General features: G+C 54.1%; 1 protein-coding gene across 1 annotated transcript; it reads left to right on the plus strand.

The window, feature by feature from the left end:
* The first annotated feature begins 5,683 nt into the window (after positions 1-5,683).
* On the plus strand, positions 5,684-18,394 carry LOC115603166 (serine/threonine-protein kinase pim-2-like). The gene is made up of 6 exons (XM_030474852.1): positions 5,684-5,699; positions 5,768-6,012; positions 15,709-16,344; positions 16,425-16,475; positions 16,777-17,919; positions 18,309-18,394. Exons 1-5 carry the CDS (start codon positions 5,684-5,686, stop codon positions 17,227-17,229), a joined length of 1,401 nt encoding a protein of 466 aa, XP_030330712.1. The 3' UTR covers positions 17,230-17,919; positions 18,309-18,394.
* The last annotated feature ends 3,210 nt before the right edge of the window (positions 18,395-21,604 follow it).

Below are 21,604 nucleotides of genomic sequence, written 5' to 3' on the forward strand. Positions count from 1 at the left end.
GGGTTCTGTGGGGCATCTGTGGGTGGCTATGGGTGTCTGTGGGGTTCTATGGGGTGTTTGTGGGGCATCACTGGGGACTTATGAGTGTTCATGGTGGTCTATGGGGCATCTATGGGGTCCTAGGGGTAGCTATGGAGTTCTATAGGGTGGCTATGGGTGTTTGTAGTGGTCTATGGGGCACCTATGGGGTCCTAGGGGTGGCTATGGGGTTCTATAGGGCTTCTATGTGTGGCTATGGGTGTCTATGGGGTTCTATGGGGTGGCTATGGGTGTTTGTGGTGGTCTATGGGGTTTTGGGTCTATTAAAGGGGTTTTGGGGAGTTATTAAGGGGGTTTGGGGTCTATTAAGGGGGTTTGGGGTGTTATTAAGGGGGTTTGGGGTCTATTAAAGGGGTTTTGGGGTGTTATTAAGGGGGTTTGGGGTCTATTAAAGGGGTTTTGGGGTGTTATTAAAGGGGTTAGGGGTCTATTAAGGGGGGTTGGGGTCTATTAAAGGGGTTTTGGGGTGTCATTAAGGGGGTTTGGGGTGTATTAAGGGGGTTTGGGGTCTATTAAGGGGGTCTGGGGTGTATTAAGGGGGTTTTGTGGGGTCTATTAACGGGCCCGGGCCCCCCCAGGCCATCGACACAAAAATGTTGGCATCAGGGGAGGCGACCCCCGAAGATCTCTGCTTCTCCCTGCAGGTGACAGCAGCTATTATGGGATGGAGGCTCCTATTAATGGGGTTTGTGGGTCTAATAATGGGGGTTTGGGTCTATTAAGGGGGTTTTTGGGGTCTATTGATGGGGTTTTAAGGTGTAATAATGAGCATTTGGGTTTATTAAGTGGGGTTTGGGGTCTATTAAGGGGGTTCTGGGTCCATTAAGGGGGTTTTGGGTCTATTAAGGGGGTTTTTGGGGTCTGTTAAGGGGGTTTTGGATCCATTAAGGCAGTTCCGAGTCCATTAAAGGGGTTTTTGGGGTCCATTAAGGCGGTTCTGGGTCCATTGAATGGGTTTTTGGGGTCTATTAAGGGGGTTCTGGGTCTATTAAGGGGGGCTTGGGTCCATTAGAGGGTTTTTTGGGGTCTATCAAGGGGATTTTGGGTCCATTAACGGGGTTTTGGGGGTCCATTAAGGGGGCTTTGGGTCCATTAATGGAGTTCTGGGGTATTATTAAGGGGGTTTTGGGCCTATAAAGGGGGTTTTGGGGTCTATTAATGGGGTTTTGGGTCTATTAAGGGGGTTTTGGGGGTCTGTTAAGGGGCTTTGGGGTCTAATAAGGGGTTTTGGGTCTATTAACCGGGTTTTTGGGGTCTATTAAGGGGGCTTTGGATCCATTAATGGGGTGTCTGGGGTCCATTAGAGGAGTTTTGGGGGTCCATTAATGGGGTTCTGGGGTCCATTAAGGGGGTTTTTGGGTTTATTAAGGGGTTTTGGGGGTGTACTAAGGGGTTTTTGGGGTGTATTAAGGGGTTTTGGGGAGCAGGAGGGGGTTCGGGTGGTGACGGGCCGTGCGTGGCGCCCCCTGCAGGAGACGGCGTTCGCCATGCTGGCCGAGGTCACCGAGAGGGCGCTCGCGCTCACCCGCGCCCCGCACCTGCTGCTCTTGGGGGCGTCGCCTGTGCGTCAGGGGGCGGGCCTGGGAGTGGCGGGAACGAGGAGGGGGCGGGGCCTGGGAGCGGCGGGAACGAGGAGGGGGCGTGGCCTCGGGACAGGCAGTGGAGGGAGGGGGGAAGAGGGGGTGGGAGCTGCATCTGTGGAGCTGGGACCCATATATATGGGGCTGGGGGGGACTCCGAGGGAGTGGGACTTGTGGGGGGGGATTGGGAGCTCAATCTGTGGGGCTGGGATCCACATATAGGGAGTGGGAGCCACATCTATAGGGCTGGGGGGACCCAGAGGGAGTGGGGCTCGTGGAGGGGGGATTGGGACCCATACATAGGGGGTGGGAGCCACATCTATGGGGCTGGGACCCATATATATGGGGCTGGGGGGACCCAGAGGGAGTGGGGCTCGTGGAGGGGGGATTGGGAGCTCAATCTGTGGGGCCGGGACCCACATATAGGGGGTGGGAGACATATCTATGGGGCTGGGACCCATATATATGTGACTGGAGCACACACATATGGGGCAGGAGGCCCATATATGGGGCGGAAACCCATAGCTATGGGGCTGGGACCCACATATAGGGCGTGGGAGCCAAATCTAAGGGGGTGGGACCCACATATATGGGGCTGGTAGCCACGTTTATGGGGTGGGGTGGGATGGGGACGCACATATAGGGGATAAGACCCACATGTACAGGGTGGGGACCCATATACAGGGGCTGGAACCCACATATAGGAGCTGGGACCCACATATAGGGGGTGGGACCCACATATATGTGACTGGAACATGCACATGTGGGGCAGGAGGCCCATATATGGGGCTGAGACCCACATATATAGGGCTGGGAGCCACGTTTATGGGGTGGGGTGGGATGAGGACCCACATATAGGGGCTAAGACCCACATGTACAGGGTGGGGACCCACATATATGGAACTGAAGCACACATATATAAGCCTGGGACCCATATCTATGGCGCCGGGACCCCATCCAAGGGGCTGGGGGACACATATATGGGTCTGGGACCCCCATCTATGGGCCTGGGGCACGCATAGAGGGGCTGGGCCCCCATCTGTGGGGCTGGGCATTAACCTCTGACCTCTCCCCCTCCAGGTACCGGACAGAAGAGGTGGAGGTCACATGGCGAGACTGAGATGGCCCCGCCCCCTTAATAAAGTCTCCACCCCCTCCACCGAGTCTCCGCCTCTTTATACCTTATAAGGAAGCGACGCACCGCCCACCTCCTCCCTTGCGGTCCCCCTCCCCGCCCCTCAGTGCCTTACCCGCATTGCGGCCGAGGCCACGCCCCTCGGGCGCGTCTCAGCCAATGGAAGCGCGGCGGGGGCGTGGCCTCGCGGCGGAAGGGGCTGGTTGGGCGGTGGCGGGAAAAGCTCATTCTGCGGCGGGTGGTGCGCTGCGGCCAGAGCAAGCGTCATCCCACGCCATGGCCGGGTTCCCGACCCGCGTTTCCTCCCACCCCCCACCCCCCCACGCCGCCGCCGCTAGCCTCGGGCGAGCGGGGTTTTAGCGGCGTCGCAGAGCAGCGCCTGCGGCTCTTTTTTGACCCGGCGAGCAGAAGCAGCGCTTTGTGGCTCCGTCGGAGTTTAGGGGGTCGCACAGGACCGGCGGGGGGGGGTTAATGGGGTCCTCGCTGCGGGTCCGAGAACGGGTGTGTTTGGGGGGGGGTGGTCCGTGCTCCATAAACCCCCTTTTTTTGGCTGTATTTTTTATTTATAATCCTTAGTTTTATTAATCGATTTGAGTTGGTTTGAATGAATTTTGGTCGCGTTTTGTCTCCATCCGGGGACTTTTTACCTCCGTTTCCTCCCCAACCCCCGCACCTCCCCCTTGTAAATCCTTTTCCTCTATTAACCCCCTTTTGTGTCATCCTTCTTTTCTATTTTTATGTATTTAATAGCGTTATTAATCTCTTTTAGGTAGTTTCTGGTGGGTTTTATGTCCATCCGGGGACTTTTTACCTCGGTTTTGTGTTTCAAACCCCCCCCCCACGTGTCTCTTCGATCTTTGTCTCCATAAACCCCTTTTCTCATCACTTTAGGCTATATTTTAGTTCATCTATTAGGTTTATTCATCGATTGGAGTCGTTTTTCATGAGGTTCCGTCGGGATTTTCTGCATCCGGGGATTTTTTACCTCAGTTTTGACTCTTTCCCCCCCCATTGCACCTCCCCATTTGTCTCCATAACCCCCCTTTTTATACCCTTTCCTTTCTATTTTCACTGTACTTTTTAGTGATTTTATTGAATTTTCGTCTTTTTTAATGTGCTGCTGTGGGTTTTTTACCACAATCCGGGGTTTTTTACCTCATTTTTGCCTCCCCTCCCCCCGTGGCGCTTACCCCCTTCTGCTCCTTTTTAGTTCCATAACCCGGCTTTTTCCATCTTTATTTTCTATTTTTCATTAGATTTTAGTTTTAGTGATCCGTTCTCATCTTTTTAACGCGTTTCTGTCGGGTTTTGTGTCCATTTGTGTCCATTTGGGATTTTTACCTCAGTTTTAAGCCGTAGCGTGTGGCCCTTCCCCCTCTAAACCCCTTTTTTCCATCATTATGTTCTATTTTTTATTTAATATTTAGTTGTATTAATTTTGACCTTTTTAAACAATATTATGTCTATTTTTACCGCAATCCGGAGCTTTTTCACCTCAGTTTTGTCTCTCTCCCCCCCCATGCGGTATTTCCCATTTTTGCTCCACTAAACCCCTTTTTTATAACCTTTATTTTCAATTTGTCGACTTATTTTTGTTTGTTTAATTAATTTATATCTTTTTAAATGGATTTCTGTGGGTTTTTACCACAGGTCGGGTGGTTTGTACCTCACATTTACCTCCGCACCTCCCCCTTCTAAACCCCTTTAAACTTCGACTTCTTTTAAATGCTTAAATAATTTTTAACCTTTATTTGATGTAATTAATTTAATTTCTTATTTGTAACCTTTATTTAATGTAAATTAATTTAATTTCTTGTTTTTATGCCTCTTTTCTGCTCTTAATCCCTTTTCCCCTCAGGACGCAGCAGCGACGCGATGGAAAAGTGCCATTTCTCCACCTGTAAACGTTTAATTTCTGCTTTTAAACGCTTCTAAATGTTTATTTTGTACTTTTTTACCTCATAAACGTTATAATTTATGCAATGGAGTTGTAATTTATTACGATTTTCTTACAATGGGGTCGCAATCAACCCTCCCCCCAATTTAACCCTTTAAGCGGTCAAATTATCAACCTTTTAATTCATTAGCGGTTTGTTTTATGGAAAAGACGTTTGATTATTAATGTTAATAATGTTTAATTCAATATTAAATGATTAAATTAATTGTTTAGTTGCAATTCTTGGCTGGTTTGTGGAGGGGGAAAAAGGGTTAAACCAAAAGTGCTTAAAACCCGAGGCGGGTTCTGAGGTAAAAAGAGGTTTAGAATCACTTAGAAGAGCTTTAAAAGGTGGAAAATGGGTTTAAATTTGGTTTAAAATTGTTAAGAGTGGGTTAAAAAAGGGCAATAAAGGGAATTAAGAGTAAATAAATGGGAAAAGGATTAAAAAAGGAATAAAGGGCAACTTAAAAGGGGGGGAATGGGTTTAAAAAGTAGGAATAAAAGAGAAACGGGGTTAAAAAGGGATTAAATGGGGTAAAGGGAATAAAGGTGAAACGAGTTTAAATTAATTTTAAATAAAAGGGACTGAAGAGAAAAACGGGTTAAAAGGGGTTTAAACAAGGGGATAAAAGTGAAATAGAGTTGAGAAAGGGAGGAAAAAGTAAAATTAAGGTTTACGAAACGAGATTGAACAGTTTTAAAGGGGAATAAAGGGAAAAGTGATTTTTAAAGGGGGCGGGGAAGGCGAAAAGGTGGGGGAATAAAAAGGAAATGTGTTAAGAAAGGGGGAATGGAGGCGAAATGGGGGGAAACTAACTCAAAAGCGGGAAATAAAGCGGGAAGTGGGGAAATAAAGGCAGAACAACGCGGGCAAGTGCCGGTGCCGCTCTGCCCTGGGAGCTGCTGCCGCCGCCGCGGCTGCTGCTCGTCTGAGGGGGGTGTGGCCTACGCGGGGGTCTCCGCGCTCGCCATTGGCTGGCAGTCCCGCGCATGCGCAGAAACCGGGGTGGGTGTGTGCGCGCCTCCGCCGTGTTGCTTGTGGGCAGCCAGCCCGTGCCTCTGCGCATGCGCTAGTCCGCCCGCCCGCTGGGGGGCGCTGCGGCGGCGCTGAGGTCGGGAAGGGAAAGGGGCGTTGCTCGGGCTGTCATGGCGGCGGCGGCGGAGGCGGGACGGAGGCTGAGGCCGGAGCTGAGAGGTCCGAGGCCGGCGCTGAGGAGGGGGACGGCGACGGCGACGGCGACGGCGACGGCGACGGCGACGAGGAGGCGCTGAAGAGGCTGGAGGTGAAGGGGGGGGTGCTGGGGCCCCCTTTTGGGGGGGTATGTAGGGGTTTGGGTCCCAAGGGGGGGGGGGAAATGAGGGGATCTGGGTCCCAATGAGGGGTCCTCAGTGTCATATCGGGGTCTGGGGCCCTTTTGAGGGGCTGGGGGTGCCCCGAGTACCTTTAGAGGTGGCATAGGGAGGGATTGGGTCCCTTTTGGGGGTTCATGGGGGTCCTGGGTCCTGTCTGGGGAGAAATGTGGGGTCTGAGTCACTCTTAGGGGGGCCCTGGGTCCCTCTTGGGGGTGCATGGGGGACCTAGGTCTCACTTAGGGGGGCCCTGGGTCCCTTTTGGGGGGTCTTGGGTTCCTCTTGGGGGTTCATGGGGGTCTTGGGTCCCTTTTGGGGAGTCTCAGTCTCACTTAGGGGGGCCCTGGGTCTCTCTTGGGGGTGCATGGGGGTCCTGGATCCCTTTTGGGGGGTCTGGGTCTCAGAGGGGTTCTGGGTCCCTTTTTGGGGGGAAGATGGGGTCTGCGTCTCCTTTAGGGGTGTCACAAGGGGGTCTGGGTCCTCTTTGGGGGCCTGTTGCGTGAAAGGGTAAAATAATTTGGCAGAAAATAAACCCCCTTGCTTTCCAGCTGCTCCTCAGATATTAGAGGGGCTGGGTGCGGCTAGGCTTAGATTCTGAGTGATGCCCAATTTGCCACTATCAGTCCGGTCGCATTCAATATACTGAATAATCACGATTCCGGATGCACTAATAGTGCACTGCACCTTCAGTCTAATCGTGCTCACGAACTAGCACGGCCACACTGAGAGAGCTGGTCGCGTTCAGTGAGAGGTTTGCGATTAGCTACTTAAACAGTGCAGTTTATTAAAGCAACAGATACAGGTTCTTGTGGATTGCCGGTGATAAATACACTCTCTGCAAAAGCACGTGCAAATAATAAGGTATACAACTGCGCAACAAAGTTATGAATAATACAGCCTGGCTTTAAAGTATAAAAGTAAAAAGTAACTCTATATAGAGATTCCTAATTTTCCCGGGGAAGCACTGGATACAGTGCAAGTCTTACCCAAAGGCGTCCCTGTGGGGGGGAAGAAAGGTCCAGCCCATCGACCGGTCCCAGGAGTCGAGAGTAGTCAGCTGATGGGGTCTTCCTCGGCTCGTCCACGATGATGTCTTCCCTAAAGCCCCCCACTTTTTGGGTCATTTTTATACTATTTTTCACTTTCAAGGTGGAGCTTGAGCGACTCTAGTCATACATACCTTTATTGTTATTGTTGTAAATTTTCCTCGCTTTGCTTTTAAAGGTATATGCCACAAAAAATTCAAAGAGCATGCTCAAAGAGGGGTGGTCTCGCTTCGGAGGCGGGTAGCATTGGAGGCGGAGGTGTGTTTTCATATTAAAATGCATTATAATGAAGCAAAGTTCACACAAAGGACAGCATTTTGTCAAAAGCTGACAGACCGTTGGCTCAGGGCAGCAAGTATGCAGCTTATCAGTTTTAAGTACCGCCTAGTTCCCATCTCTGCTGGTGTTGGGACGGAGTTTGGCCACAGAATCTCCACTCTGCTCCATCCTCCGTGAAGCAATGTTGTCACAGGAACCGCTGTGGAGTGAATTCCTGGCATACCACGTGCAGCTGCATCTTACCCTGAAAGTCCGTTTTTCCTTTATGTGTGAGCAATGCTACATTCTTAAATATAAGTTTAATTTCTAAATCATATTCACTAATTATCCCACACCCTCTCCTGACTGAGAGACATAACACAGGATGTTCGTGTCACAGTGTATTGGGTAGAGTATATATGTGTATGTTCATGGTGACTGTTTGTCAGAAAGAGGCAGGAAAACATGAGGGTGCAGCTGTTCTATGAGCTTCCCACTTGGGCACACCGGGGCGCCTGGCCAACGCTCTCGGCACAGCCAACACTGAGATGATGAGAAACTGCACAGCCCCACGAGTAAACAGTGACAGAGCTGGCATAAAGCAGGTTGTGTTTCTAAGGGTATAAAAGCAGGAGCCTCTTGTAGCCGAATCCGAGGCCTCACCTGTCGGTGGATGCACCATGTAGGAAATTTCCCAATTACCTGAGACTCCCGGCATCGGCTGCAGCGGGGCTTCCCAGCTGAAGTGTGAGCCTGGATTCATAGGTGAGCCTATGAATCACCACCGAATGACTCGGTGGTGATTCATAGAATCATAGAATCATAGAATAGTTAGGGTTGGAAAGGACCTTAAGATCATCTAGTTCCAGCCCCCCTGCCATGGACAGGGACACCACACGCTAACCCATGTCACCCAAATTGGTGATGGATTTCTTCTTAATCTCTGTTCTCTCTATGCAGTAATGATTTGGTGCGTTGCTCGTTTTCTTCTACTTTACATTTCCTCACTTTCCTTTACTTATCAAAACTGATTTGCTTTCTTCTACTTATTTACTATATAGAGAGAGATATATACCTGATTTGCATGAGCGTGCTTATTTGCTTTAGCATGATTGTTTAATGAACTGTAGCTTGTGGCCATTTTGTGGTGTACCCTGCCTGTTAGCAGAACAGGCCTAAACCTAACACCTCAGCTGTAAAGATTGTATAGATGATGCTTTTTTCCATGCTTAACTATTTTCCCTCCTTTTTCACCACCATGGACGAAGACACAACAATCTTTGAGCCACGGGGTGCTGCGGGAGACCATGTTTTAAGCTGACTGTCTCGAAGCTTTTTTGCAATCCTGGTGAGCTCACTGTGAGATGTACAATTGAGCCAAGCTCAGCTGCTGTGAACAGATAAGGAACAAGCAGCCACCCAAAACCAGTCTCGACCAAGGTCAAGGCAGGCACATTGCTGTGGAGGATGTGCCTGGGCATGGGTGAGCCCCAACCTCCCAAGGCATGTGCAGCCCAGAGCAAATGATCAGGCGGTGTTGGCACGCACCCCGCGTGCGCCCCTCGGGACCAGTGTGCCAGGACTGAGAGCATGCGCAGGAATGCACTAAGACCCTAGAAAAGACTGTGGTGATCCAACGGCGAGTGGAACTCCCCCACACCAAAGTACATGGAGACTCCAGACCAGCGACATGCCACTCGATCCATGGTGGTGACTGTCTCTTCCTGCAACTCTATCCTGACTGTTGCCAGCTTCCCTTCTTTTCTATTTTCTCCCCCTTTCCTGTCACTGTTTTCTTACCACAGTAAATAACTATTTTGTTTAGATAAGTAAGCAATAAATCTCTTCGATTAGTGGCACTTGACCTCGTTTGGCAGCTGGGCATAGGCAGTCCTGATCCAGCTCTGGGGCAACAGAACAAGAGGGACGTGGAACTGCTGGAGTGAGTCCAGAGGAGAGCACGGGTCTGCTGCAAGGGCTGGAGCAGCTCTGCTCTGGAGACAGGCTGAGAGAGCTGGGCTGGTTCAGCCTGGAGAAGAGAAGGCTCCTTAAGGGGAGACCTTGTAACAGTCTTCTAATACCTAAAGGGTGCCTACAAGAAAGCTGGAGAGGGACTTTTTACAAGGTCCTGTAGTGACGGGACAAGGGGGAATGTCTTTAAAGTGAAAGAGGGCAGATTTAGATTAGTCATTAGGAAGAAATTCTTTACTATGATATTGCTGGGATGCTGGCACAGACACTTGCCCAGAGAAGCTGTGGCTGCCCCATCCCTGACAGTGTTCAAGGCCAGGTTGGACACAGGGTCTTGGAGCAACCTGCTCTAGTGGAAGGTGTCCCTGCCCATGACAGGATGTTGGAACTGGATGAGCTTTAAGGTCCCTTCCACCCCAAACCAGTCTGGGATTCCATGATTCTCTGATGTGCAAATGTCGGTCACTCTTCACTTGTCGTAGGTGGACGTGACGCCCTGTTCCATTGCCCAGGTTGAGTTGTGACCCCTCGCATGCTCCACCTCCAGACAAAAGGCACTGAGGAAGAGCAGCTCGTGAGGGACCTCCCCGAGCCAGCTGGGCAGAGGCTGGTCCCCCCGCGTCGACGCCCGGAGCACCCCTGGGTGCCCAGTGGCCATGGGCCCGATGCTGCCGCCATCACAAAGCCGTGGCGGTCGCTGTGGAGACGCCCATTGTGATGGGGGCCCCCCCGGTGAGCGTGGGCTATTTAAGGAGCGAGAGCCCTGCAGGAACCAGTGCAGAGGAGACCCCTCGGTCGGGAGGCTGCATCTCCCCTGGCTGCCCTGTGCATCCAGGTACGTGTTCTTTGACTTTTCAATCCTACTTTAGTGTTCAATTGAAACACATTGTGGGTGCGTGCTCTAAAGGGAGGAGAAGCTGTCAGGAGATGTGCTGGTGGCATCCCATCTGGAGGAGCAGGGGAGAGGTGAGGAGGAGGCCCTGGGCTTGTTGATGTGCTTGGAGCTGAGCTCTGGCTGCAGAGGTGCTGGGGGCGAAGCAGGAGCCTTGTGTGTGCAGGAGCTGCTGGTGTGAGAGGTGCTGAGAAGGTGTGAGGGCAGGAGCAGCCCCTGTGCAGGGCAGCTGCTGGTGCTGTCACTGGGAGCTCAGCACAAGGGGACCTGCCTGGCTCCAGCAATGTGTGCCAGGCCAGCACTGGGCATTGTGGAAGGCTCCAGTGCTCTGCTGGGCTCTGGCAATGCATTCTGGAAGGTGACAAAGGCCCTGGCAGGCGCAGGCTCAGCCCAGAAGCCTACCGGGCATTGCGGAAGTTGGGAAGGAGCTGGTGGGCTCTGGCCACCCCTGCGCAATCCTGACTGGGGCAATGCCCGCAGGAGCCCCTGTGCTCCCACAGCAACAGTGCCAGGACAGGAGCTGTTGCTGGGCCTCCCCTGCCCTTGGCAAGCACTGCCCCAGCCCCAGCAACACTCGGGAGCTGCGCTTCCTCAGCCAAATAATGCTGCTTCCAGCTCCATGCCCATCCAAAGAGCTGAGCTCCAAGACTGCAAATGTCCAGCCCCTGCTGCCACAGCAAAGGGGCCAGGACAGGGTCAGTGTTGAAAGCCAGCCAGGAACTTAGCACCAGCAGTTGTTCGCTTAGCACGCGGGTGGGATGTGGAGGAGAATGGGAACAATGAAAAACCCATGGGTGGAGATGAGAACAGGTCAGGAACTGAAATCTAGTACAACGTAATATTAGTAGTATTGTTAATGATAAGAATGGACACAACAAGGGGAGAGAGATGGAACCAAAAGGGGAAAGAAAACCGCAATAGCCAGCAGTGATGCCCAATACAATTGCTCAGCACCCGCTGAGCAACACCCAGCCTGACCCGAGCAGCAACCCGTCCCTTCTGGGTGGATGCCCTCACTTTCTATGGCCTGAGGTGTCATGGGCCCACCGGACTGAAAAGCATTGATATTGGAGTGTATAATTTATAATAGTAATATAGATATATTATATAATTGTATCTATTTTAATCTGGCAAGGGATGTGAAAGATAACAGGAAAGAATTCTATAGGTACGTAGCAAATAAAAGACAGACTAGGGACAACGTGGGCCCTCTCCAGAAGCTATCAGGAGAACTGGCTACCATGGATTTGGAGAAGGCTGAGGTTCTTAATGACTTCTTTGCCTCAGTCTTCACTAGCACATGGTCTGACCTCACCACCCAAGTCTTGGAAAGCAGATCCAGGGACTGTGAGAATGAAGACCTTAGGCCCACTGTAGGAGAGGATCAGGTTCGAGACCATCTGAAGAACCTGAACGTGGACAAGTCCATGGGACATGATGAAATCCATCCGCGGGTCCTGAAGGAGCTGGCGAATGAAGTTGCTAAACCACTGTCCATTATGTTTGAAAAATCCTGGCAGTCAGGTGAAGTTCCCGATGACTGGAAGAAGGGTAATATAACCCCCATTTTCAAGAAGTGGAAGGTGGAAGACCCGGGGAACTGCAGAGCAGTCAGTCTCACCTCTGTGCCTGGCAATATCTTGGAGCAGATTCTCCTGGAAAGCATGCTAAGGCACATGAAAAACAATGAGGTGGTTGGTGACAGCCAACATGGTTTCACTAAGGGGAAATCCTGCCTGACCAATTTGGTGGCCTTCTATGATGGGGCTACGGAACTGATGGACAGGGGCGGAGCAGTTGACGTCATCTACCTGGGCTTGTTCAAAGCGTGCGACACTGTCCCACACGACATCCTTGTGTCTAAATTGGAGAGACATCAATTTGATAGATGGACCACTCGGTGGATAAAGAACTGGCTCGATGGCCACATGCAAAGAGTTGTGGTAAAGTGCTCAATGTCCAGTTGGAAAACAGTAACGAGTGGTGTCCCTCAGGGTTTGCTGTTGGGACTTGTCTTGTTCAGCATCTTTGTCGGCGACATGGACAGTGGGATTGAGTGCGCCCTCAGCAAGTTTGCCAATGACACCAAGCTGTGTGGTTCGGTTGATACGCTGGAGAGAAGAGATGCCATCCAGAGGGACCTTGACACGCTTGTGAGGTGGGCCGATGCCAACCTTATGAAGTTTAACCTAGCCAAGTGTAAGGTCCTACACCTGGGTCAGGGCAACCCCAGGCACTGCTACAGGTTGGGTGGAGAAGAGATTCAGAGCAACCCTGCAGAGAAGGACTTGAGGGTGTTGGTTGATGAGAAGCTTAACATGAGCTGGCTTCAGTGTGCGCTTGCAGCCCAGAAAGCCAACCGTATCCTGGGCTGCATCAAAAGAAGCGTGACCAGCAGGTAGAAGGAGGTGATCCTGCCCCTCTACTCTGCTCTCGTGAGACCTCACTTGGAGTACTGCGTACAGTTCTGGTGTCCTCAACATAAAAAGGACATGGAGCTGTTGGAGCAAGGCCAGAGGAGGGCCATGAGGATGACAAGAGGGCTGGAGCACCTCCCGTGTGAAGACAGGCTGAGAGAGTTGGGGCTGTTCAGCCTGGAGAAGAGAAGGCTGCGTGGTGACCTCATAGCAGCCTTCCAGTATCTGAAGGGGGTCTATAAGGATGCTGGGGAGGGACTCTTCCTTAGGGACTGGAGTGGTAGGACAAGGAGTAATGGGTTCAAACTTAAACAGGGGAAGTTTAGATTAGATATAAGGAAGAAGTTCTTTACAGTGAGGGTGGTGAAGCACTGGAATGGGTTGCCCAGGGAGGTTGTGGATGCTCCATCCCTGGCAGTGTTCAAGGCCAGGTTGGACAGAGCCTTGGACCACATGGTGTAGTGCAGGGTGTACCTGCCCATGGCAGGGGGTTGGAACTAGATGATCTTAAGGTCCTTTCCAACCCTTACTATTCTATGATTCTATGATTCTATGCGTGTGTGCGTACGTGTGTTTGTGCACGCGTGTGTGCACGTGTGTGTGCATGTGCTTGTGTGTGTGTGTGCACGCGCTGCGGGGGGTGGGTGCGGGCTGCGGTGACTGCAGAACCCCAGCTGCATCGGCTGCCGTATTTAAGTGTCAACCAAAACAAGCCTCAATGACAGGGAACAAGGGCGAGTGATGTGGCGATGTGGGGGAACAACCTCGTGTGATTTGGCACACGCCCTCCTGTGCACACACAGTCCCATCCTGTCCCACCCTCCCCTATACCCAGTAACCAAAACCCACACCACACAGCCCTGAGCTTGCGCCAGGGGCCGCCGCCTCTGCCCAGTCAAACCCCCCCGCCAGGGAGAGGGAGTTCTGAGGAGAGGAGGGGAAAGTGGAAAAAAAACCAAACCGCCAAAATCCCCACCAAAAAACAAAACAAAACAAAAACCAAAAAAGCCAAATAAAGCAAATCCCAACAAACCAAACCAACCTATCCCAACAAACCAACACCAAATCAGTTGGCCAGCTAGATTTCTACCTTGCCAGGTTGTCACATAACTCACCCTATATACAATATATCCTGTGTGCCCTGGTTATGCTCTAGAGAGTAAGGACTAAGGCTAGCACGTCGCAGAGAACAGGGACTTCAAGCTACACAGCTTCTAATTTCTAAGCTAACACAGCATCCTGTGCTAACGTAGAGGCTTAGTTCTTGAGTCAAGATGTTCCGATAGAGAACTGCTCCATAATCAAACACAAACCAGAGACAGATTCAGTAAAACTGAAGACAATCTGCACCGTGGGGCTGTTTCCCTGGAAAGGGAAGAGAAGAAGGAAGGGAAGGGAGGGGAAGGGAAGGGAAAGGGAGAAGGTGAAAGGAGAAGGAGAAAGAGGAAGGAGAAGGAGAAGGTGAAGAGAAAAGGAAAAGGAAAAGGAAAAGGGAGGGAGAAGGAAATGAAAGGAAAGGAAAGGAAAGGAAAAAGGAAAGGAAAGGAAAGGAAGGAAAGGAAAGGAAAGGAAGGAAAGGAAAGGAAGGAAAGGAAAGGAAAAGAATGGAAGGGAAAGGGGAAGGGGAAGGGAAGGGAAAGGGAAAGGAAAAATAAAGCAGGAAAATAAAGCCTCCTTTCCAGTGTTTAAAGCCTCCCTTTGACTTTCCAAAGTCTTAGGTTTTGCTTCTAAAGCCTCGTGTGCTGAATCCAAAGGCTCAGGTTCAGTTTACAAAGTCTCCTTTTCAGATTCCAGGATGTCATATTTAGGATCCAAGCAGGCATTTCAAATTCTGCAGTTGAAAGACTCATTTGGGGGCTCCAAAGCCTCATTTTAAGGTACAAACTGCTCATTTAGGTATCTGTCCTGGTTTTGGCTGGAATAGAATTAACTCTCTTCCCTGTAGCTGGTGCAGTGTTGTGTTCTGGCTTTATGCTGGGAATTACACTGGTAACGCACCGATGGTTTAGTTGTTGCTCAGTAGCACTTACCCTGAGCAAGCACTTTTCACTCTCTCATGCTCTGCAGTGAGGAGGGGCACAAGAAGCTGGGAGAAAGCAGAGACAGGACACCGGACCCAAACTAGCCAAAGGGGTATTCCATGGCCGTAGTTCTGGTCGCTGCCATTTCCGTGCCACGGGCAGATTCTCAGTCTGCAGCTGAGGGTTGCTTTTCTCCAGGGGGGTCTTGTCTGGGGCTGGGGTGAGGGGAGCTGGCCCCGGCTGTCTGTGCTGTCGGGTCTGGCCATGGGATCGAGTGTTGAGCCGGAGAGATTTGTGTTCACAGTTAATAGTGCACAGTGTAGGGAACGCAGGAATCTTGTTTGTTTTCCATGCAGAATGAAATAAAAGGAAGCACTTGATGGATGGAGCCGTCCCTTTATTGCGGGATTGTGGGATGAAGGATGCTGCGAGTGTGCAGGGTGCAGGGAGGCACAGCGTGGCTGCTGCGGGGCCCAGCGGTTTGTCTCCCAACGAGACTGATTCTGCAGGTCCCCCAAAGGCTCCCCGAGCCGCGTTACCCAGGATCAGCCCCCGAGAGCAGCACGGGAAAGGCTGGATCTAGCCCTCCACCGGGTGTGGGGGTGTGCCCGCGATGAATAACGGCGGAGCTGGTAGAGCGGGTGGGACGGGGTCCGGGCACCGCCGGGACGCGGCGAGGCCGCAGGGAAAAGGAATCGAGTGAGGAACAGGCTCCCCGCGGAGGGCTCGGACGGGGAGCGCCGCGGTCCCAGCGCCGCGGTTCGGCCGCGGGGATGCTGCAGCCGGGCGGGGGGCGCACGAGCCCGCTCGCGGGGCTGGGCAGGGCCCGCTCCGCCGTTCCACGGGCTCCCGTGGCCGCGAGCCCCCCCCCCGCCGGCTGCTCCGTCCGGTGGCAGCGGGCGCCCGGGGCGCGCGGGGGCAGAGCCGTTGCGAGCGGCGGCAGCAGCAGCAGCTTTTGCAGCAGCGGCAGCGGCAGCAGCAGCAGCAACAGCAACAGGTCCGGCGGCGGCGGCGGCAGCTCTCAGCGGCTGGGAGCCCTCCGCCCCCCGCCTCCCGCCAGCCCCCGGGCCCTCCTGCCGGCCGCCCCGCCGGGGCTCGCCGCGCCGCTCGGCTCTCCCGGTACTGGCAGTGGCGGCGCTGGGCGAGCCTCCGCCGCTGGGTCTGCCGAGGCAGCTCCGCTCCCTGGCGCTCCCCGGCCCGCCCCCAGCCTCCGCTCCGCCCGGAGCTGGCCGGGGGCGGTCGCCACAGAGCGGGGCCCGTCGCTGCGCGGAGCAGGCGGTCCGCGGCCGCTCCGTCCCCGCCCCGCAGCCGCCCGCCCGGAGCTGCAACCCCGGAGCTCCCGGTGCGCGGTGCGGCTGCGGGGGTGCCGACCCCGGCACCGGGAATGCGGTCGGGCAAGGTGCCCGTGGTGCTGCTCACGCGGATTGACCCATCGGCCTATCTGCGCTCCGGGACCGGCGGGGAGCGGCACGCCGCGGAGCCGCAGCCGGGGAAGGCCGGTAACAACCCGGCTCCGCTCGGCCCGGAGCAGCCGGTGGGGGCCGGCGGAGGCCCCGCGCGCAGCAGCAGCGGCCGCGTCCGGCAGGCGGGGAAGGAGAAGCAGCCCCTGGAGCGGCTTTATCGTGTGGGACCGTTGCTGGGGAGAGGTGGCTTCGGCTCCGTCTACTCGGGGGTCCGCCTGTCCGACGGCGCCCCGGTAAGTGGCGGGGCCGGCGGCGGGGCGGGGAGGCGGCGCGGCGGGGGCCAGCTCAGCCCAGCGCTGCCCTTGGCTTGCAGGTGGCGATCAAACGGGTGGCTCGGGAGCGCATCTCCTCATGGGGCGAGCAGGTGAGTGCGCGGGGCCACCGGGACAGCGCGGGGCAGGGCGGGCGGTGGGGCCGGAGGGGGGAAACCGGGACAGCGCGAGGGGAGTAGGCATGGAGTCACCGGGGGATGCGGAGCATCCCGGGCAGGGGGTGCCCAGTACTGGTGAGGTTGGGCAGGGGGGCACCAGAGCATCCCTGGGACGAGGGGAGGCACCTGGGAACAGTGGGGCCAGGCAGGGAGGCATCAGAGCATCCCAGGCAAGGAGGCACAGGACCCCCGGTGCAGCATCAGCCCTGCTGACGGCATCGTGGTCCCCCTGCAGCCCAGTGGCACTCGCATTCCAATGGAGATAGCAATGATGAGGAAGGTGCGCTCCGGCTGCAGTGCCATCATCCAGCTCCTCGATTGGTTTGAGCTGCCCGACTGCTTCCTGTTGGTGCTGGAGCGTCCCGACCCATCACAGGATCTCTCTGGCTTCATCAAAGAGTGGAAGGTCTTGCCCGAGGATTTGGCGCGGGGCATTTTCATGCAGTTGCTGGTGGCTGTGCGGCACTGCCATGGCTACGGTGTCCTGCACCGAGACATCGAGCCCAAAAACATCATTCTCAACCTGGGCACGGGAGAAGTCAAGCTCATTGACTTCGGCTGCAGCACTCTCCTCAGGGACACGGTGTACACCAAATTTAGCGGTGAGCCCACAGCCGAGGGCGATTCCAGTACCAGGCAGTTGGTGAACAAGAGTCACATGCTGGGCTGGGGTGGTGGGTCACACTGAGTGTGTGTCTCTTGTCCTTGGGCCCACCGGTGCATCCCCCACATCCCCAGGGATGCTCGGGCGAGGATCCGGGAACAGGCAGCATCCGCCTGATGAGCTGCGCCTGTATCCTCTTGTAGGAACACCTGTGTACTACCCACCGGTGTGGTTCCATTACCACTGGTACCACAGCCGTCCGGCGGCGATCTGGTCCCTGGGTGTGCTGCTATATGAGATGGTCTGCGGGGTCGTCCCCTTCCGGCACTGCAAGGACATCATCCGCGGGCAGCTCTTCTTCCGGCGCCAGATCTCTGCCGGAGGGTACCTGGCTTCGCGGCAGCAGGGGGAGAATGGGATTTGGGGGGTGGCAGCTGATCTGCCTTGGTCAGCTGGAGGAGGTGGCACATGTCCTGCCATCCTGCTCTCCTCCAAAACGGATCATGGAGCGGGAGGTTCGGGTGCGGCTCTGAGCACACCCAGGCCTGGGCACTGCGGACAGTGGCACAAGGTGGGCAGGAGCCTCCTGCAACTGAGCAGCGGTTCCTGGGATCTCCTCAGAATGCCAGCACCTCATCAGGTGGTGCTTGTCCATGTGCGCTTGTGACAGACCATCCCTGGAGGACATCTTCAACCACCCTTGGCTGCAAAGATCCTCCTGCCCCAGGAGACAGCCACTCTCCACCAGCACAACCTGAGCCAGCAGCCGGGCAAGTAAGTGGGGGGTGCTTTTTGGGGAGTGCGTGGTGTTTGGGGGGTTTGGGGTTTTTGGGGGGCTTTACGGTTTTTGCGGAGAGTTGGTGGCTTTGGGGGTTTTGGGGTTTTTGGAGTTCTGTAAGGTTGGGTGTTTATTGGGGGATTGGGTGTTCTCTGGGGACCGGTGCAGTTTTTGGGGGGGTTGCAGGGCTTGGTTTCTGGGGTCTTTGCAGGGCATTAGGTATCAGAAGGACACCTCATGAGAGTTCATTCTCCTCCCTGTAGCTGGAGCAGTGCTGAGGGTGGGCTTTAGTATGAAGATAACGCTGGTAACACACCAATGGTTTAGTTGTTGCTCAATAGCATTTACCCTAAGCAAGGCTGATTCAGTCTCTCATGCTCTGCAGTGAGGAGCAGCACAGGAAGCCAGAGGAGCAGAGACATGATGTGATGGCAGAACAATAGACAATGCAGCTATTCCAACACCAGCCACAAGCACTGGGGCTATTCCGGCCACAGCGACAGGCACTGCTGTTATTCCAACCACAGCAAAAACCACAACAGCTACTACAACCCTAGACCCAAACTCTGCGGCTTCTATAACCCCAGTGAGCGGCACTGCGGCTGTTACATACGAACAACAGGCATAAACATTGCAGCTATTCCAGCTACTGCAACAAGCGGAGCAGCTACTTCAGTGCCAGTACAGCAATGTGGCTACTCCAATATCTGAGACAGACACTTGCAGCTACTCCAACCTCATTAACAAGCAGTGAGGTTTCTGCACCTGAAGCCACAAGCACTGGGGGTACTCCAATTACCACGACAGACACATCAGCCACTCAAACGCCAAAGACAGGTACTGTGGCTACTACAACCCCATCTACATGAACTGTGGCTATAATCCAATCCCAGCCACAAGCACCACAGCTACTCCACCACCAGTTTGGTGCTCTGCAGCTACTTCAACACTGGGAAGGAGCACTGCCGCTACTCCAAGGCCTGCAATGTATACAGTGGCTACGTCAACCCCAGCCACAAGCACTGCAGCTACTCCAGTGCCAGCCACAAGCACTGCAGCCTCTCCAATGCCAGTGACACACACCATCATTATTCCAACCCCATCAACAAGCAGTGAGGCTTCTCCAACCCAAGCCATAAGAACTGTGTGTATTCCAACCAGGGCTACAGGCACATCGGCTATGCCCACACCAAGGACAGGTGCTGTGGCTACTACAACTCCAGTGACATGCACTGCAGGTATTCCAACCCCACTGATAATCAGTGAGGCTTCTCCAACGCCAGCCACAGGCACTGCAGCTACCACATACCAACCACAGGCATAATCACTGCAGTTATTCCAAACACTGCAAAAAGCAGAGCAGCTACTTCAGTGCCAGCCACAGCAATGTGGCTACTCCAATATCTGAGACAGACACTGTGGCTACTCCAACTTCATTAACCAGCAGTGAGGTTTCTGCAACTGAAACCAGAAGCACTGAGGGTACTCCAATTACCACGGCAGACACATCAAGCCACTCAAACGCCAAAGACAGGCACTGTGGCTACTACAATCCCATCTACATGAACTGTGGCTATAATCCAATCCCAGCCACAAGCACCACCAGTTTGGTGCTCCGCAGCTACTTCAACACTGGGAAGGAGCACTGCCACTACTCCAAGGCCTGCAATGTATACAGTGGCTACGTCAACCCCAGCCACAAGCACTGCAGCTACTCCAGTGCCAGCCACAAGCACTGCAGCCTCTTCAACACCAGTGGCACACACTGCTGTTACTCCAACGCCATCAACAAGCAGTGAGGCTTCTCCAACCCCAGCCATAAGAACTGTGTCTACTCCAACCATGGTGACAGGTACATCAGTTACTTCACCACCAAGGACAGGCGCTGTGGCTACTACAGCTCCAGTGACATGCACTGCAGGTATTCCAACCCCGGCAACAAGCACTGCAGCTACTTGAGCACCAGCCACCACTGCGGCTACTCCAAGCCCATTGACGAGCAGTGAGGCTTCTCCAACCCAAGCCACAAGCACGTCGGGTGCTCCAAGTACTGCGACAGACACATCAGCCACTCAACTGCCAAGGGCAGGCACTGTTGCTACTACGAGCCCATCAACATGCACTGTGGCTAATCGAGACCCAGGCACAAGCACTGCAGCTACTCCACCACCAGTTCTCTGCTCTGCAGCTACTCTAAGTCCAGGAAGGAGCACTGCAACTGCTCCTAAGCCTGCAACACATGGAGTGGCTACGTAAACCCCAGCCACAAGCACTGCAGCCTCTCCAACGCCAGTGGCACACACTGCTGTTACTCCAACCCCATCGACAAGCAGTGAGGCTTCTCCAACCCAAGCCATAAGAACTGTGTGTACTCCAACCGGGGTGACAGGCACATTGGCTGTGCCAACACCAAAGACAGGTGCTGTGGCTACTACAACTCCAGCAACATGTACTAGAGGTATTCCAACTATGGGAAGAAGCAGTGAGGCTTCTCCAGCACCAGCCACAAGCACTGTGGTGGCTCCAGTGTCAGCCACAAGCACTACGGCTGCTCCAACCCCAGAGACAGGGACTGCGACTACTACATGCCAACAACAGGCATAAACACTGCAGCCATTCCAACCACTGCAACAAGCAGAGCAGCTGCTTCAGTGCCAACCACAGCAAAGCGGCTACTCCAATGCCTGTGACAGACACTTGCTGCTACTCCAACCTCATCGACAAGCAGTGAAGCTTCTCCAACCCAAGCCACAAGCACTGCGGGTTCTCTAAGTACTGAGATAGACACATCGGCTGCTCAAACACCAAGGACAGGCACTGTGGCTACTACAACTATTCCAACATGCACTGTGCCTAATCCAATCCCAGCCACAAGCACTGCAGCTAATCCAGCACCAGTTTTCCGCTCAGCAGCTACTCCAGCTCTGGGAAGGAGCACTGCCACTACTCCAAGGCCTGCAATGTATACAGTGGCTACGTCAACCCCAGCCACAAGCCCTGCAGCTACTCCAGTGCCATCCACAAGCACTGCAGCCTCTCCAACGCCAGTGACACACACTGCTGCAACTGCAACCCATCCCCTCCTTCTCCTTCTCCTTCTCCTTCTCCTTCTCCTTTCACCTTCCCTTCCCCTCCCTTCCCTTCCCTTCCCTTCCCTTCCCTTCCCTTCCCTTCCCTTCCCTTCCCTTCCCTTCCCTTCCCTTCCCTTCCCTTCCCTTCCCTTCCCTTCCCTTCCCTTCCCTTCCCTTCCCTTCCCTTCCCTTCCCTCCCTTTCCCTTCCCCTGCCCCTTCCCCTTCCCCTTATCCTTCCCCTTCCCCTTATCCCTTTCCCTTCCCTTCCCTCCCCCTCCCCTTCCCCTTCCCCTTTTCCCTTTCCCTTCCCTTCCCTCCCCTTCCCTTTCCTTCCCTCCACTTCCCCTCCTCTTCCCCTTCTCCCTTTCCCTTCCCTCCCCTTCGCTCCCCTTCTCCTTCCCCTCCCCTTCCCCTTCTCCCTTTCCCTTCCCTCCTCTTCCCCTTCCCCTTCTCCTTCCCCTTCCCCTTCCTTTTCCCCTTCCCTTTCCCCTCCCCCCTTCCTATTCCCCTTCCCCCTTTCCCTTCCCTTCCCTTCCCCTCCCCTTCCCCTTCCCTTCCTTCTCCCTCCTCCCTTTCCCTTCTCTTCCTTTCCTTTCCTCCTTCCTTTCC

The sequence above is a fragment of the Strigops habroptila genome, unplaced genomic scaffold, assembly GCF_004027225.2.
Source record: "Strigops habroptila isolate Jane unplaced genomic scaffold, bStrHab1.2.pri NW_022045619.1_ctg1, whole genome shotgun sequence".
NCBI classification, from domain to species: domain Eukaryota; kingdom Metazoa; phylum Chordata; class Aves; order Psittaciformes; family Psittacidae; genus Strigops; species Strigops habroptila.

Excerpts from the sequence above, each read along its gene's own strand:
- LOC115603166 (XM_030474852.1), top strand. Across the intron at positions 6,013-15,708 it reads TGGGGCCCCCTTTTGGGGGG|CCCCCGGGCCCTCCTGCCGG; the intron begins GTATGTAGGGGT and ends GCCTCCCGCCAG. Across the intron at positions 16,476-16,776 it reads TCTCCTCATGGGGCGAGCAG|CCCAGTGGCACTCGCATTCC; the intron begins GTGAGTGCGCGG and ends GTCCCCCTGCAG.